This window comes from Microtus oregoni, unplaced genomic scaffold, assembly GCF_018167655.1.
Source record: "Microtus oregoni isolate MIOR12 unplaced genomic scaffold, Mior012 000022F_ref0000154, whole genome shotgun sequence".
Taxonomy (NCBI): domain Eukaryota; kingdom Metazoa; phylum Chordata; class Mammalia; order Rodentia; family Cricetidae; genus Microtus; species Microtus oregoni.
The window spans coordinates 10,222,336-10,235,722 of record NW_024543081.1 but is presented as its reverse complement, the minus strand read 5'-3'; the positions used below and the strand labels follow the sequence as shown (position 1 = coordinate 10,235,722).

The 13,387-nt window shown below is 43.8% G+C and overlaps 1 protein-coding gene across 4 annotated transcripts in view; it reads right to left on the bottom strand.

Moving 5' to 3' along the window:
• Positions 1-13,387, bottom strand: part of Arfgap3 (ADP ribosylation factor GTPase activating protein 3) — a 48,594-nt gene that overhangs the window by 16,919 nt on the left and 18,288 nt on the right. For all 4 annotated transcript variants that reach the window (XM_041672213.1, XM_041672214.1, XM_041672216.1 and 1 more), the window contains exons 6-9: positions 10,536-10,623; positions 8,068-8,127; positions 6,723-6,769; positions 2,020-2,159 (exon numbers count right to left, since the gene is read on the bottom strand). In XM_041672213.1, coding sequence (XP_041528147.1) covers positions 2,020-2,159; positions 6,723-6,769; positions 8,068-8,127; positions 10,536-10,623 — 335 coding nt within the window. The remainder of the gene's footprint in view (positions 1-2,019; positions 2,160-6,722; positions 6,770-8,067; positions 8,128-10,535; positions 10,624-13,387) is intronic.

Sequence of the window (13,387 nt, the reverse complement as noted above, 5' to 3'; positions counted from 1 at the left end):
GAAGAGAGTCCACACAAGAACAAGACTCTATAGAAGATACTCCACACAGAAACAATCACCACAGAAGATATTCCACAGAGAAACAGAACACTACAGAAGACAGTCCACACAAAAACAGGACATCACAGGAGACAGTCCATATAGAAACAGGACATCACAGAAGACAGTCCACACAAAAACAGAACATTACAGAAGATACTTTACACAGAAACAAGACATCACAGGAAACAGTCCACACAGAAACAATTACCACAGAAGACAGTCCACACAGAAACAGAATGCCACAGATGACAGTCCACGCAGAAACAGAACATCACAGGAGTCAGTTTACACAGAAACAAGATTCCACAGGAGACAGTTCATACAGAAACAAGCACCACAGAAGACAGTCTACTCAAGAACGAGACTCCCCAGAAAACAATCCACACAAAAACGAGACTCCACAGAAGACAGTTCACAGAGAAACAAGACTCTTCAGAAGACAGTCTATACAGAAAAAAGACTCCCTAGAAGGCAGTCCAGACAAAAACATGGCTCTACAGGAGATACTCCATACAGAAACAAGTACAACAGAAGACAGTCCACACAGAAACAAGACTCCCTGGAAGATAGTTCATATAAATGAGACTTCATGGAAGACAGTCCACACAGATACAAGCACCACAGAAGATGGTTCGCAAAAAAAAAATCAGACTCCACAGAAGACAATCCACACAGAAACAAGACTCTTTGGAAGACAATCTATATATAAACGAGACTCCGCAGAAGACAGTCCATACAGAAACAACACTTCGCAGAAGAAGGTCCACACAAAAACAGGACTCCACAGAAAGAAGACTCTTTGGAAGACAGTTTACATATAAATGAGACTTCACCTTCACAGGGAAGGTCCATACAGCTCCCCAGCTAGAGGGGGAAGACTCACCTGGTGTGACAACCTAAGTTGATCCCTGAGCTCCCTATTCCTGCCATGTTGTTCTCTGACCTCCACACATGTAGTGACTTTGTGTATATGTGCGCGTGCACACACACACAAACAGATACATTAAAAAACAAAACTAAACTAAAACCCAGGGCCCTGCTGTCTTTTCCTCTGCACTGACAGTACCTGCTCTCCCTCCTCGGCCTCTAGCTCTGATCTGCTTGTTAGACATCTCCTATGGGGAGAATCACACTCTGTAGTTTTGTGTGTGCTTGCTTTCTTTGGGTAAACTTGCAATGTGCATCCAGGTATTCATTCTTTTCCTAGCTATCAGATCACACTGTGAGGACACACATCCTTTATTCAGGAGACACATTCAGTTTCCTTCTACTCTGCTGTGGGGGCGCATGCTCTGTGAATGCTCTTGTATACTCCAGGTAAGTGCTCTTCAACTGAGCTACAGCCCGAGCCTCAGTTGCTTTCCCATTGCTACCAACAGCCTTACAACTCTTGTGTCCTACCAGCATTCCTGACAGTCTGTCTGTCCTGGGGACAGACTACAGACCCTCACACATGCTAAGTGGGTACTGGGCCACTAGCCCATTAGTTTTCAACTGTCTTAATGCTGCAACCCTTTAATATAGTTTCTCATATTGTAGTGACCCCCAACCATACAACTATTTTCATTGCTACTTCACAACTGTAATTTGGCTACTATTGTGAGTTATATGTAAATATCTTATTTCCCAATGGTCTTGGGTGAGTCCTGTGAATGGGTTGTTTGACCCCAAAGGGTTCGTGCACCACAGGCTGAGAACCTCTGCTCTAGCCTGTCTTTCTGTTGTAGTTGCCTTTCTGGATAACAACTGGCATCTTCCTGATACTGTGCCCCATCTACCATTCCTGCCCATGGCTCCCCCAGGGTCCACTGCTGCTTCCCAGAGCCATCAGTCCTGAACCTTCCAACACACATGCCAACACAAACTTTCATGAAACTATATATCTTTGAATAGCACACTCACCAAAAATACAGGGTATCTGGAAAACAAACCAAGTTAAAAGTCAAAGCATAGACGGCAGAAGCAAAGGAAGCTCACATGGACTCCTCTTTCGGTGCGCTCCTGGCCAGGCCTTCCTGCTCCTTCCTCTTATCCACGGCCTGTGCTTGCTTCTCGATCTCAGTGAAGGATGCGTTCGTCAGTTTCTGGGCTCCCAAGCTTCCTTTTTTGGCTCCAAGCTGCAATATATGTAAGATTTTATTCTACCCAGAGTTAAAACCTATAGCTGCAGCAATACACTCTGAGGCCTGCGACCTGCCAGGACTGTGACAAGCATTTCCTTCTCCTGCTTAGTCTCCTCAGTGAGGCTGGCAGTCTCCTTACCCTGCACACAGATGATGACACTGAATGAAATACATGGGATCCATGGGAATCAAGGCAGTATCCAGGACTGCCCAGAGAGATGGAGCTAGAATGGGTATAGGAGAAGAGGGGGAGTATGGGTGCTCCCACCCCAACCTTTGCCTGCAAGAATGACTCCCTTACTGCAGGCATCGCTGTAAGGGAGAATTCTTCACAAAGCCACCCTCTGGTCCTCACAGGCATCTCTACTTGGCCACAGACAGACGACAAGGTTAAACATGTATTCTAGAAAATACTAAGTATAATACTCACTGAACAAAACCACCACATTTATTGTGTTATGGCTCAAAATAAGTGAGGGTACTGCTCTGCTCAGGGCAAGATGAATCCCAATATTGGTGTGAGACGTCCTTCTGCATATGTGCTGCTTTTACTGGTCAATGAATAAAGCTGTTTGGGCCAATGACTTAGCACAGTAAAGCCAGGTGAGAAAATCTGAACAGAGATAGTTATATAGAGAGTAGGCAGGGTCAAGGAGACACCATGTAGCTGCCGAAGGAGAAAGATTCCTCATGGGGATACATAAGATTAACAGAAATGGGTTAATTTAAGATGTAAGAGCTAGCTAGGAATATTCCTGAACCATTGGCCAAACAGTGTTGTAATTAATATAGTTTGTGTGTGATTATTTGGGTCTGGATGGCAGGGAAACAAAAGCACAATCTGTGCCTACAAACAGGCCCCAAACATTTGGCAAGACTCTCCACATAAAGCTTGAGAAAGCTTAAAAAAAAAAAAGATTCTTTTTTCTCTCCCTCTTTTCTTAAAGATATATTTATTTTATGTATAGGGATGCTTTGTTGGCATGTACCTCCACACACCAGAAGAGGGCATCAGATCACATAAGACTACAGTTATAGAAGGTTGTGAGCTTCCATGTGGGTGCTAGTAATTGAACTCAGGACCTCTGGAAGAGCACCCAGTGTTCTTAACTGTTGAGCCATCTGGCCAGCCCCATAAAAAAAAAAGGATTCTTGACAGACAAGAAAAGAGTCAAGTGCAACTTCTTGGTAGGTTCTTTTTGCTGGCAGCAAGCAGAGGTGCAGCTCCTTTAAGGGATGCTTCCTGGCTCAGCATTAGTGGCTAAAATCTTGCAGCTCTTTTAAGAGGCTCTGCCATTAAACACTTAGATGGTGTTTAATCAGGCTTCTTGGTGGTGACATGGACCTAGAAACTCCACAGAATTGTGACAATAAATGTGGCTCCCACCAGTACCTCTGCCATGAAGCTAGATTCTCAAAAAGGTAAGGAATGGGGTGGAGTTGGCTGCCAAGGCCGTAGTTTTAATCCTAGCCATACTGTTTAGCAAATGTGGTCAGAAAAAGAGATATACAGTAAAGATAGATTCAGATGGAAAAAAAAAAAACACCTCTAAGTAGTTTACAGTGTGCTTAAAAATATACATAGGCTTGTGAGAGAAAAGAAAAAGGATAGAGAAAGTCCTGAAAAAAAAAAGGAAATAGAGTGGTTGGGCACCCCCTTTAATCCCAGCACTTGGGAGGCAGAGGCAGGCAAATCTCTGTGAGTTCTAGTACAGCCAAAGATACACAGAGAAACCCTGTCTCAAAAAAATTAAAAAATAAAAATACACAAAGAGTCTAGATTATGTATATTATTGTGTTTTCTTTGAATTCTTTGACTGTGAATGAGATAAGTACAGAAATACATCTCATTGTACAGGCTGCTAAGCTAAACCAACATATATATTTTAAAGGTATCATGACTTCAAAATTTAAGTCTAAGGACGGGTTACTTTGGAAGAGAGGTTCTATGTTTGTTTCCACAGAGTATAGAAAGCTGCGAATTCCTTACCAGCTAATATGGTTTGACCAAACAAGACCCCTGACAGCTGAAATGAACCAACCACACAGGATACCCCATGAAAGACCTGATTACCAGCATCCCCAATCAGCAGGAAGTAGTCTTAAAAACTACACTCACATCCCAAATATTGTTTATAAACGTTTGTTTTCATCTAAAGTGGGTTGATAATAAGGGTTTAATGATAACAGTCAAGGTCTTCCTAAAGAAAAAAAGGGGATATGATAAAGAAATTAATACATTGGTATAGACTTTGGTTTACTGATAAAAACTTAAGGTCAATTTTGTTATATGTATATTTCTACTTTTGTTTAAGGTATTATGTTTATACAGTTCATTTAAAAATGTAATAATTAAAAATTATGGATTAATAAATAGTTATCTATAACAGTCAAACTTGTAGTCATATTAGATTTTCTAAATGTACAGAGATATATTTTAGATAGATATGTATCTATCTACAGAATACGGCATTTAAAGTGTTTTAAGAAATTAAGACTTTTCTCAACAGTGAGACACATCTGCTTCTGGCAGCACCAATCACTTCAGAAAGGTTGATGGGCATCGGAGAACTCGTTATGGAATTTGCCTTCAATGTGACAAGGTTAGCCATTTGGGCAAGAAACTGTTCTTTCCTGGACTACTTGATAGTATGCTGTATGAATTGGACATGCAAGACCCACAGAAAAGTAACTTCTAAACCTTCCAAAAGAAAGAATGATCCTTTAAGGGCTCCTGCTTCACCAAAGAAACTGTGCAGGACACAGAAGAAAGTGATGTGGGATGTCTTTCTGTATATGTGATGCTTTTATTGGTTAATGAATAAAGCTGTTTTGGCCAATGACTTAGCAGATTAAATCTAGGCTGGAAAACCAAACAGAGATGGAGAGAGAGAGCAGGCAGAGTCAGAAAGTAGCTACTGAAGCAGGAAGATGCCAGATCACTTTACCAGTAGGCCACAGCTCATGGCGGTACACAGATTAATAGAAATGGGTTAATTTAAGATATAAGAGTTAGCCAGGAATATGCCTAAGTTATTAGCCAACCAGTGCCATAATTAATATAATTTCTGTATGATTATTTGGCTCTGAGCAGCCAGGAGACAAACAAGCAGTCTCTGTTTACAAAATGGTGCTCAACGTGGGCCAACTACATTCACATAAAACCTGAGAGAGCTTAGGAAGGAATTCTAGACACAAAAGAACAGAGTTAAGTAGTTAAGTGCAGCTTCTTGGTAGCAGCATTTTCTCATGTGGGCTCTGTTTGCTAGTGGTAAGCAGAGGCACGGCTCCTTTATGAGGTTTTCTGACTTAGCATTAGTGGCAAAACGGCACAGCTTCTTTAAGATCTGGCTTCCAGGTTTGTGCTGGCAGAACAAACAACTCTGGTTCTTTCAGGAGGTTCTGCTACAGAGCACTTAAATGGGGTCTGTGAGCAGTGTGTTACAAATTGTTTAGTGGTAACATATACCCACTGTGTCCCTGGAGCTGGGGCCATGAGCATGGCTTGCAGAGGCTTTGAACATGCCTCCACCATGTTGGACTGGGTGGAGCAAACAGACAGGGCCACGAAGTTGGTCCTAGCTATGTCCACTTAGCATTAAAAAAAAAAGAGCTCCTACTCAGAAAATGATTACAGATATGCAATAAAGACAGATTCAGAGGAAGAACACCTCTGAATGGGTCATAGTGTTGGATAAATGTACGTACACTTGTGAGAGAGAAGAAAAAAAGTATAGACAGTTATAAAAATAAATAGTTTTAAAAAAATCAAACAAAGTCTTTAAAGAGATAGTAAAAGTAATATAAAAGAGTATAGACAGTCATAGATTAAAGGAGTAAAGAAAATTAAACCACATAAAGATGGAAAATACACAGAGAGTCTGGATTATGTATATTATTATGGTTTCTTTGAGTCTTTTGACTGCAGAGAGACATTTGATTCTGGGGGTTGCTAAGCTAAATCAACATATATACTTTAAAAGTACCTTGACTTCAAATTTTGAGTCTAAGGATGTGCTACTTTGTAAAAGAGGTTCTGCTTTTGTTTTCACAGGAGATGAGAACCTGTAGATTCCTTCCAGGATAATGTGGCTTGATGGAATAAGGCCCCCCAAAAGGTCTCGGTGGTATATAGATGAATAGAAATGGGTTAATTTAAGATGTAAGAGCTAGCTAGAAATACACCTGAGTCATTGGCCAAACAGTGTTGTAATTAAGATAGTTTCTGAGTGGCTGGAAAAGGAGAGCACAGTCTCTATTTATACAATATGGTTTTTTTTCCCTTCCTTTTTTCTTTTTAAAGACAGGTCTCACTGTGTAGCTGTGACTGACCAGGAACACACTCTGTAGACCAGGCTGGCCTCCAACTCACAGAGATCCACCCGCCTCTGTCTCCTGAGTGATGGGATTAAAGACATGTACCATCATAGTGATTTATGAAAGCCAGTATCATGTGCAGTGAGTATATGCCAGTTTAAAAAAAAAAACTCGTAAGAGAAATGGATCTCTAGTCTTAAGAGCCAAACTCCTGTATTTTTTACACAATGTAATACTTACTCCTTTTTTTGCTTGATTTGGTTTCTTTTTTATAATAGATGAAACTTCTGCCAAAGGGGGAAAAAAAGAAGTCAGACAGATAAAATTTTATGCATTACTTTTCTATTCTAGTGTGTCTTATAAATAAGATGCCTTGTTTGTGTATGTTGTCAGGCATGTTCTCAGGTTCCCAGGGCTTCATCAGCACAGAGTCAGGGTATGACCATATACCACTGCAGCTCAGAGCACACACCTGCTCTGAGTACACACTAGACAAACAGTCTGTACTTATCCCAGGACCTGCTCTCCACAAGCATTAAAAACACTCCACATACATGCCATAGCATGTACCCCACTCCACAGATAACTAAAGTGTAATAAAAATAATTTTAAGAGGAGCTAACTCTCCTATTGAATTATATGCATCAAGAACTTCTAAAGTACAGCTATCACCCGGGTGAGACAAGGCCTGGACTTGGGGTTCTTTCTCTGTGTGATACAGCCTAATGTCAACCCTTAAACATTTATTGTCCTGATCCCCCATATCTGGAACTCACTCTGTAGACCAGGCTGGCCCCAAACTCACAGGAATCCGCCTGTCCCTGCCTCCCAAGTGCTGGGATTAAAGGAGTGTGCCACAACCACCCAGCTTTTCTGTATAATTTTTAATACACAGATATATATTCTGGTTTTAGAATTACGTTTTGGTGGCATAGGAAGAATAAAGCCTGGGGCTGAGGGTACAGCTCAGTGGTAGAGCCCTTGTTAACATGCATGAAGCCCATCCCACTCCGAGACACACGCACGAATGCATGCACGCACCCTTATGGTGGGAAGGGGAGCATGTAAATCCCCTGCTGCAGCAGACTGCAATCTTCAGCTCTAAGAAGAGAGTAGTGCTAGACTTCAAGTGTGAAAAGGATTCCATGGGGACTCTCTTTTCCACTGCTCTGTTTTAGACTCCTATTGCACATGCCTCATAACCTGCTCCTGACTGAGAAGTCTGACAGATGGTGAAAATGACCAGAGGTTTAGTTATTTTTCATCAGTGTGGCTACTTTCCAATACATGAAAATTAATACACATCAATATCAGATTATAACTCCTTAAAAATGGAACACTGGCTTTGAAGTTTAGAACACGGAGAAAATGCTGAGTGTCTGATGAAGGGTGGTGCGGGGCTCTGAGCTCATACAGTGGGCACGTCTGTGAATCAGCCCCTGCAAGGTGCATAGCCACGGTGGCTTACATGGAATAGCAGCTTTGCCTGATAAGACTCAGGAATGGGTTCAGTCACAATGGTGAACACTGTAAGAACTGAGACGGGCAGAATTCAAAGATGACCCCCGGACCCTCAGCATATTACCTACTGTAGCCTTCCCTGGGGCATTCAGACCTTCCACACTTGGCCCTTGTTCTGGTCCACCTGAAAATGTAAAGCACTGATGTTAGTGCAGAAAACGTTGCTCAGTCCTATGTTTCTCATCGGGGAACATCAATCACCTTGCTTTTCAGGTCTATTATCTATTTCGTCATTATATTTTTTGATGCTGCACATGGCCAATATGGTGCTTTACCACTGAGCTACATCCCACCTTTTTCATTATCATTTAAAGACAGGGTTTCACTATGTAAAGCAGTCTGGCTTCGAACTCACAGAGATCCTGCCTGCCTCTACCTCCTGAGTGCTGGCATTAAATGTGTGGGCCACCATGCGGACCCTCACTTTTTTAAATATATTTTTCTTTGCAGTTGACATATAATAATCCTATGTATTTATGAGGCACACTGTGGTATTTCGACAATGCCCACAGTTTGTCATGGTCATGTATCATACCAAACATTAGCACCTCTCTGTGTCAGACACATCTGAAACCTCTCTACTGTTAGGCAGCGTTAACAGATGCAGGTTATCCTAAGGTGCTGTGAAGCATGGCTGTCATTCCCCTGTCAAACCAGACCCCTGGCTCCATTACCACCCTCACACAACCTGCTCCCTGCCATAAGCAATTTGACTTAAAATTGCTGTAAGAGCTGGGCATGTTGGTGTCCTCCTGTAATCCCAGCACTCAGGAGGTAGAGGCAGGACAATCAAAAGTTCAAAGTCATCCTCAGCTATATGTAGCCCAGTGTGAGGCCACCTGGGCTACATGGGACCATGTCTTTAAAAAAAAAAAAGACAGAATTCTGCCCATTAGAATGTCAATGCATGTTTAAAACAATGGTTTTATAGAATGAAAATTAATGGTCTTTTCAACTGCTACCATTTAGAATTCCACTTTGTAATTGCTTTGGACAGGGTTTTATATAGCTCAGGCTGGCCTTCAACTCCCTAGGTAGCCAAGGTTGACACTGAACCCTGACTTTCCTGATGTTGCCCCTCAGTGCTAAGACTGTAGGTATGTGCCCCCACCGTGGTCTCAGAACTCTCCCTCATCATGTGTGGTTTACAGTAAGGCACTCAGTTACCGCACTGCACATGGCACATCCCCCATACGCTCTGTCATGGGACACGTGTCACAAGCAACCCAAAGGACACAGCAATCTCCAGAACAGGGCGTAGTGTACAGAAGGGACACAAAGTGCAGAAGGCAGGTGTGTTGGGGGTGGCCGCTGGCTGCATCTGGAGCTGCAGGCCCAGAAGAGAAGGGGGAGGATGCCAGGCTGGACCCCTGTGTTTCTCCAAGGCATTTCAACCACAGGATACAAAAAAGAAATCCACATAGCCAGACAGTGGTGGCACATATCTTTAATTCCAGCACTTGGGAGGCAGAGGCAGGTGGATCTCTGAGTTCAAGGCTAACCTGGTTTACAGAATGAGTTCCAGGACAGCCAGGGATACACAGAGAAACCCTGTCTTAAAAAATCAAAAAGGATAAAGTAAACCATAGGTGAAAAGCATCCATGCTGGGGTTACTTTAGAGGTGACTCACGGCTTCTCGTGACAGACAGCACCAACTCTAACCCTTGCCGCAGAGTCCATTTCTCAAACTGCCTTGCTGCACCCCGACCCAAAGGCTGCCCCTGAGCCTCCTCCACAAGCAGCATGTCTTTCCTGGGTCCCACATCCCAAGTCCACTGCTTGGCTGTCAAAGGTACATTTTATTGTTAATTTACTGTAACATTTGGGCTGATGAAAGAAAGATGCTCAGTTTTAGATACAACAGGCACCTAGGTCATTTCTAATGCTTACATTAGATCACACAATGACTGGCAGCATATTTACAGTACATGTACAGCTGGGTGTGGTGGTGCATGCCTGTGAGCCCAGCACTCTTCAGTTATCTCAGCGACCTAATGAATTTTCAGACAGTCTGTGAAACATGAGACTCTGCCTCAAAAAACCATTAAATCAATAAAGTTCTGCAATACAATTAGCAGGTGTGTGTGACTTACTTACTTTGAAATAGTTATTAAACAATTTAAAAATGGAAATCTTAGCCAGGCATGGTGGCACATGCTTTTAATCACAGCACTCCAGAGGCAGAGGCAGGTGGATCTCTGCCAATTCGAGGTCAGCCTGGTCTACACAGAGAGTTTCAGGATGGCCAGGACTACACAGAGAAACCTTGCCTTAAAAGTTTTAAAACTAAATTTAAAAAAGAACTCTGAAATCTTGTCTTCTAATTATAGAAGTCCACACTTCAGTACTGCATCAGAGCAGACACTGACGACCCAGTTATCCTATTCTCTAGCTGACGTCTCGCTGGGACCCTTCTAGAATGTCTTTAGAATCCATGGGCTAACACAAAGGTTTTCTATTTTAACTTCAACAGTTTCAGCTTGGCTACTAGACCACAGAACAGTGTTCTGTGTTGACTTCATGGGCCCCACCTTCATTTTTTTCTGGAGTGGTTTCCACGGTCCTCGGTGTTAAAGGAGCTGGTTCTGGCTGTGCTGATGCCCGCACGGTACCACTGACCTGAGGTGAGATGAGAGAAGTCATTAGCAGGAAAGCAAGGATCACTAACAGCAAACCAGCATCAGGGGAGCAGTGCAGGAGCCCCTTCTGAGCATGTGCTAGTGGCAAGACTCCCAAAGACATCTGTCCACAGCCCTGCCTAAATGTTCAAATGTCTCACTTTGCCCACCATTTTTGTTTGTTTGTTTTTTGAGACAGAGTATCATGAATTCCAGACTGGCCTAGAACTTGGTATTGTGGCAGAAGACAACCCTGAACTTTTGACTTTTCTCCTTTCACTTCCCAGTATTGGTATTACAGATGCAAGACAGCCCCAGCTTATGATATCTGGGAATAGAACCCAGGGCCTTGTGTCCTCTCTAGCAAGCGCTCTACCAACTCAGCTATATTCCCAGCCTCTTCCCTTCTAAGGTGTAAACTTTGGAAATTTTGTTTTTGTGAGACAGGTTTCAGTATGTAGCTTTGGCTAGCCTCAAACTCAGAGATCTGCCTGCCTCTGCTTCCTGAGTGCTGGGATTAAAGGTATGCACCACCACACCCAGCTGGAATAATTTCCAATTTATGCAAAAGTGATCCAGATCACACAGAACATTTCTATGTACCCAGGCTCCTCTTCACGTGTCGATACAGGAAATGGTCATGGATGCAGCACCTGGGCAATGCAGGCTCTGTAGGCTGCTGTATCCAGTCATTTCTTCCCCTCTTGGAGCCACTCGGGGACCCAACCATGAGCTCTGATGACTTGTCATCATTTTTCATGGCCTTGAAGCTTTTGAAGGACGTTGTCCAGTGCTTCTGTCACAGCAGAGTGGTTCTCTTCTTGACTGTGTCAACATGACTCAACACTGGAGACAGTCCCCTGACCCTTGGTGAGGGGATATGGCATCCTTTCCAGTCTTGGCAGGTGTCTCCCAGCCTGACCTGCACCTGAGGAATGGCCAGCTGAGCTCCATGTCCTCAAGACTCCACTCACAGCTCAGGGTCCAAGAGGAAGACGTGTCCCTACCCCATTCATGTTGTACTCATTGAAGTCACACAGACTCCTGGTGACAGATGCTCTTTGGGTGGTAACAACACTGATTGTGTAGTTCAGACTGCCCTAGTTTTGACCGCAGGGGTGGAATGGGTCTTCCAGGCTGCCTATGAGTCCTTTGGATGAAGCCCTGTCCACTCTCCCCGGGTCACCTCACTTTCCAGCTTGAACTCCAATTCTACAAGACGGTCTGCATACCTGGCTCAGAAACCTCAGCGGTCATTTCCAACAGTAGCCTGGCTCCACTGCTGGAACATGGCAATTAGAAAGCAGGAGGGCTGAAGGTCTGGAGAGACAGCTCAGTGGTTAGCAGCACTGGCTGTTCTTGTAGAGGACTCAGGTTCAGTTCCTAGCACCCACATCAGGCTGCTTACAACTACCTAGAACTCCAGCTGCAGGGACATGGTGTCCTCTTCTGACTTCTGTAGGCACCAGGCACACATATGTTGCACACATATATGCAGACACTCATATACACATAAAGAAGTCTTTAGAAACCAAGGCCAGATGCTGAGGGTGTTTGCTAAGCCAGGGTGTCACTGTCTCTAGGCATTCTTGATTTTTTGTTGTTTTTGTTTTTTGAGACAGGGTTTCTTTGTTGCTTTGGAGCCTGCCCTGGAACTAGCTCTTTTAGACCAAGTTGGCCTCAAACTCACAGAGATCCACCTGCTTCTGCCTCCCATATGCTAAGATTAAAGGTGTTTGCACTGCTGCCCGTCTTTAGGCATTCTTGGTGTGGGGTGTGGAAGCTGGACGACACGTGTGCACATTTATCTAGTCTCCATCTGCACGTGCGCAGACATGCACTACAGAGATGACACGAGTTTCTCTTCAACTCTCCAACCCAAGACCACACCATGCTGCTCCTGGCTCTCTCTTCCCAGCCCATCTTTTCACTGCTGTCATTTCTCAGCTACTAAGCATGGCTATTCAGTCTACTCTGTATCTAGTGCTGTGTTAAACAAAAGCAACATTCCCACCCAGGCTGGCCTCAACTCACGATCCTCAACCTTAGCCTCCTGAGTGCTGGGTTGCACATCTGTGTCCCCATCCTCAGCTTCTGGTAACTCCTTATTATATCATCAATGACAACATATATATGCAAGTTATAAGAGCAAAAAAGAAATAAATCAAGATTTATCGTGTGTGTGTGTGTGGTATCGTGGGCATACATGTTCACAGATGTGTGCGTGCAGGTGTGTGCAGAGGTCAGAGGTTGATACTAGATATCTTCCTTGATCCCTCTCCCTTTATTTACTGGGGCAGGGTTTCTTGCTGAGCCTGGAGCTTGCTGACTCAGCTTTTGCATCAGGGATGCCATCTTTCTCACCTGAGCCCTGGGATTACAGGAAGGCTGCTACCTGTTCAGCTTATACGGTTCCTGTATCCAAAATCCAGTCCTCATGCATGGCAAGTATTTTATCTACTGAGCTATTTCCCGAGGGGGTTTTTGTGTTTTAAATTTGATTTTTCAAGTCAGAGCCTCACACTATGGCCCAGGCTGTTCTGGAACTCACTCTACAGCCAAAGTGGACCTCTAACTTGCAGCAGTGGTGAGTCTCAGCCTCGGCAGCATAGGACCATGATGGATCGTGCTTGCTTAAGCCCTCCAGAAGCGTACGCGTCACTCACTTGGTCTCCAGCCTGCACAGGGGAGGTTCTAAAGGGAGGTCTCAGGGTCCTTGAAGGGAAAAAAAGGGACCCTAGTTCCTCTGGCCATGAGGTGCGCAA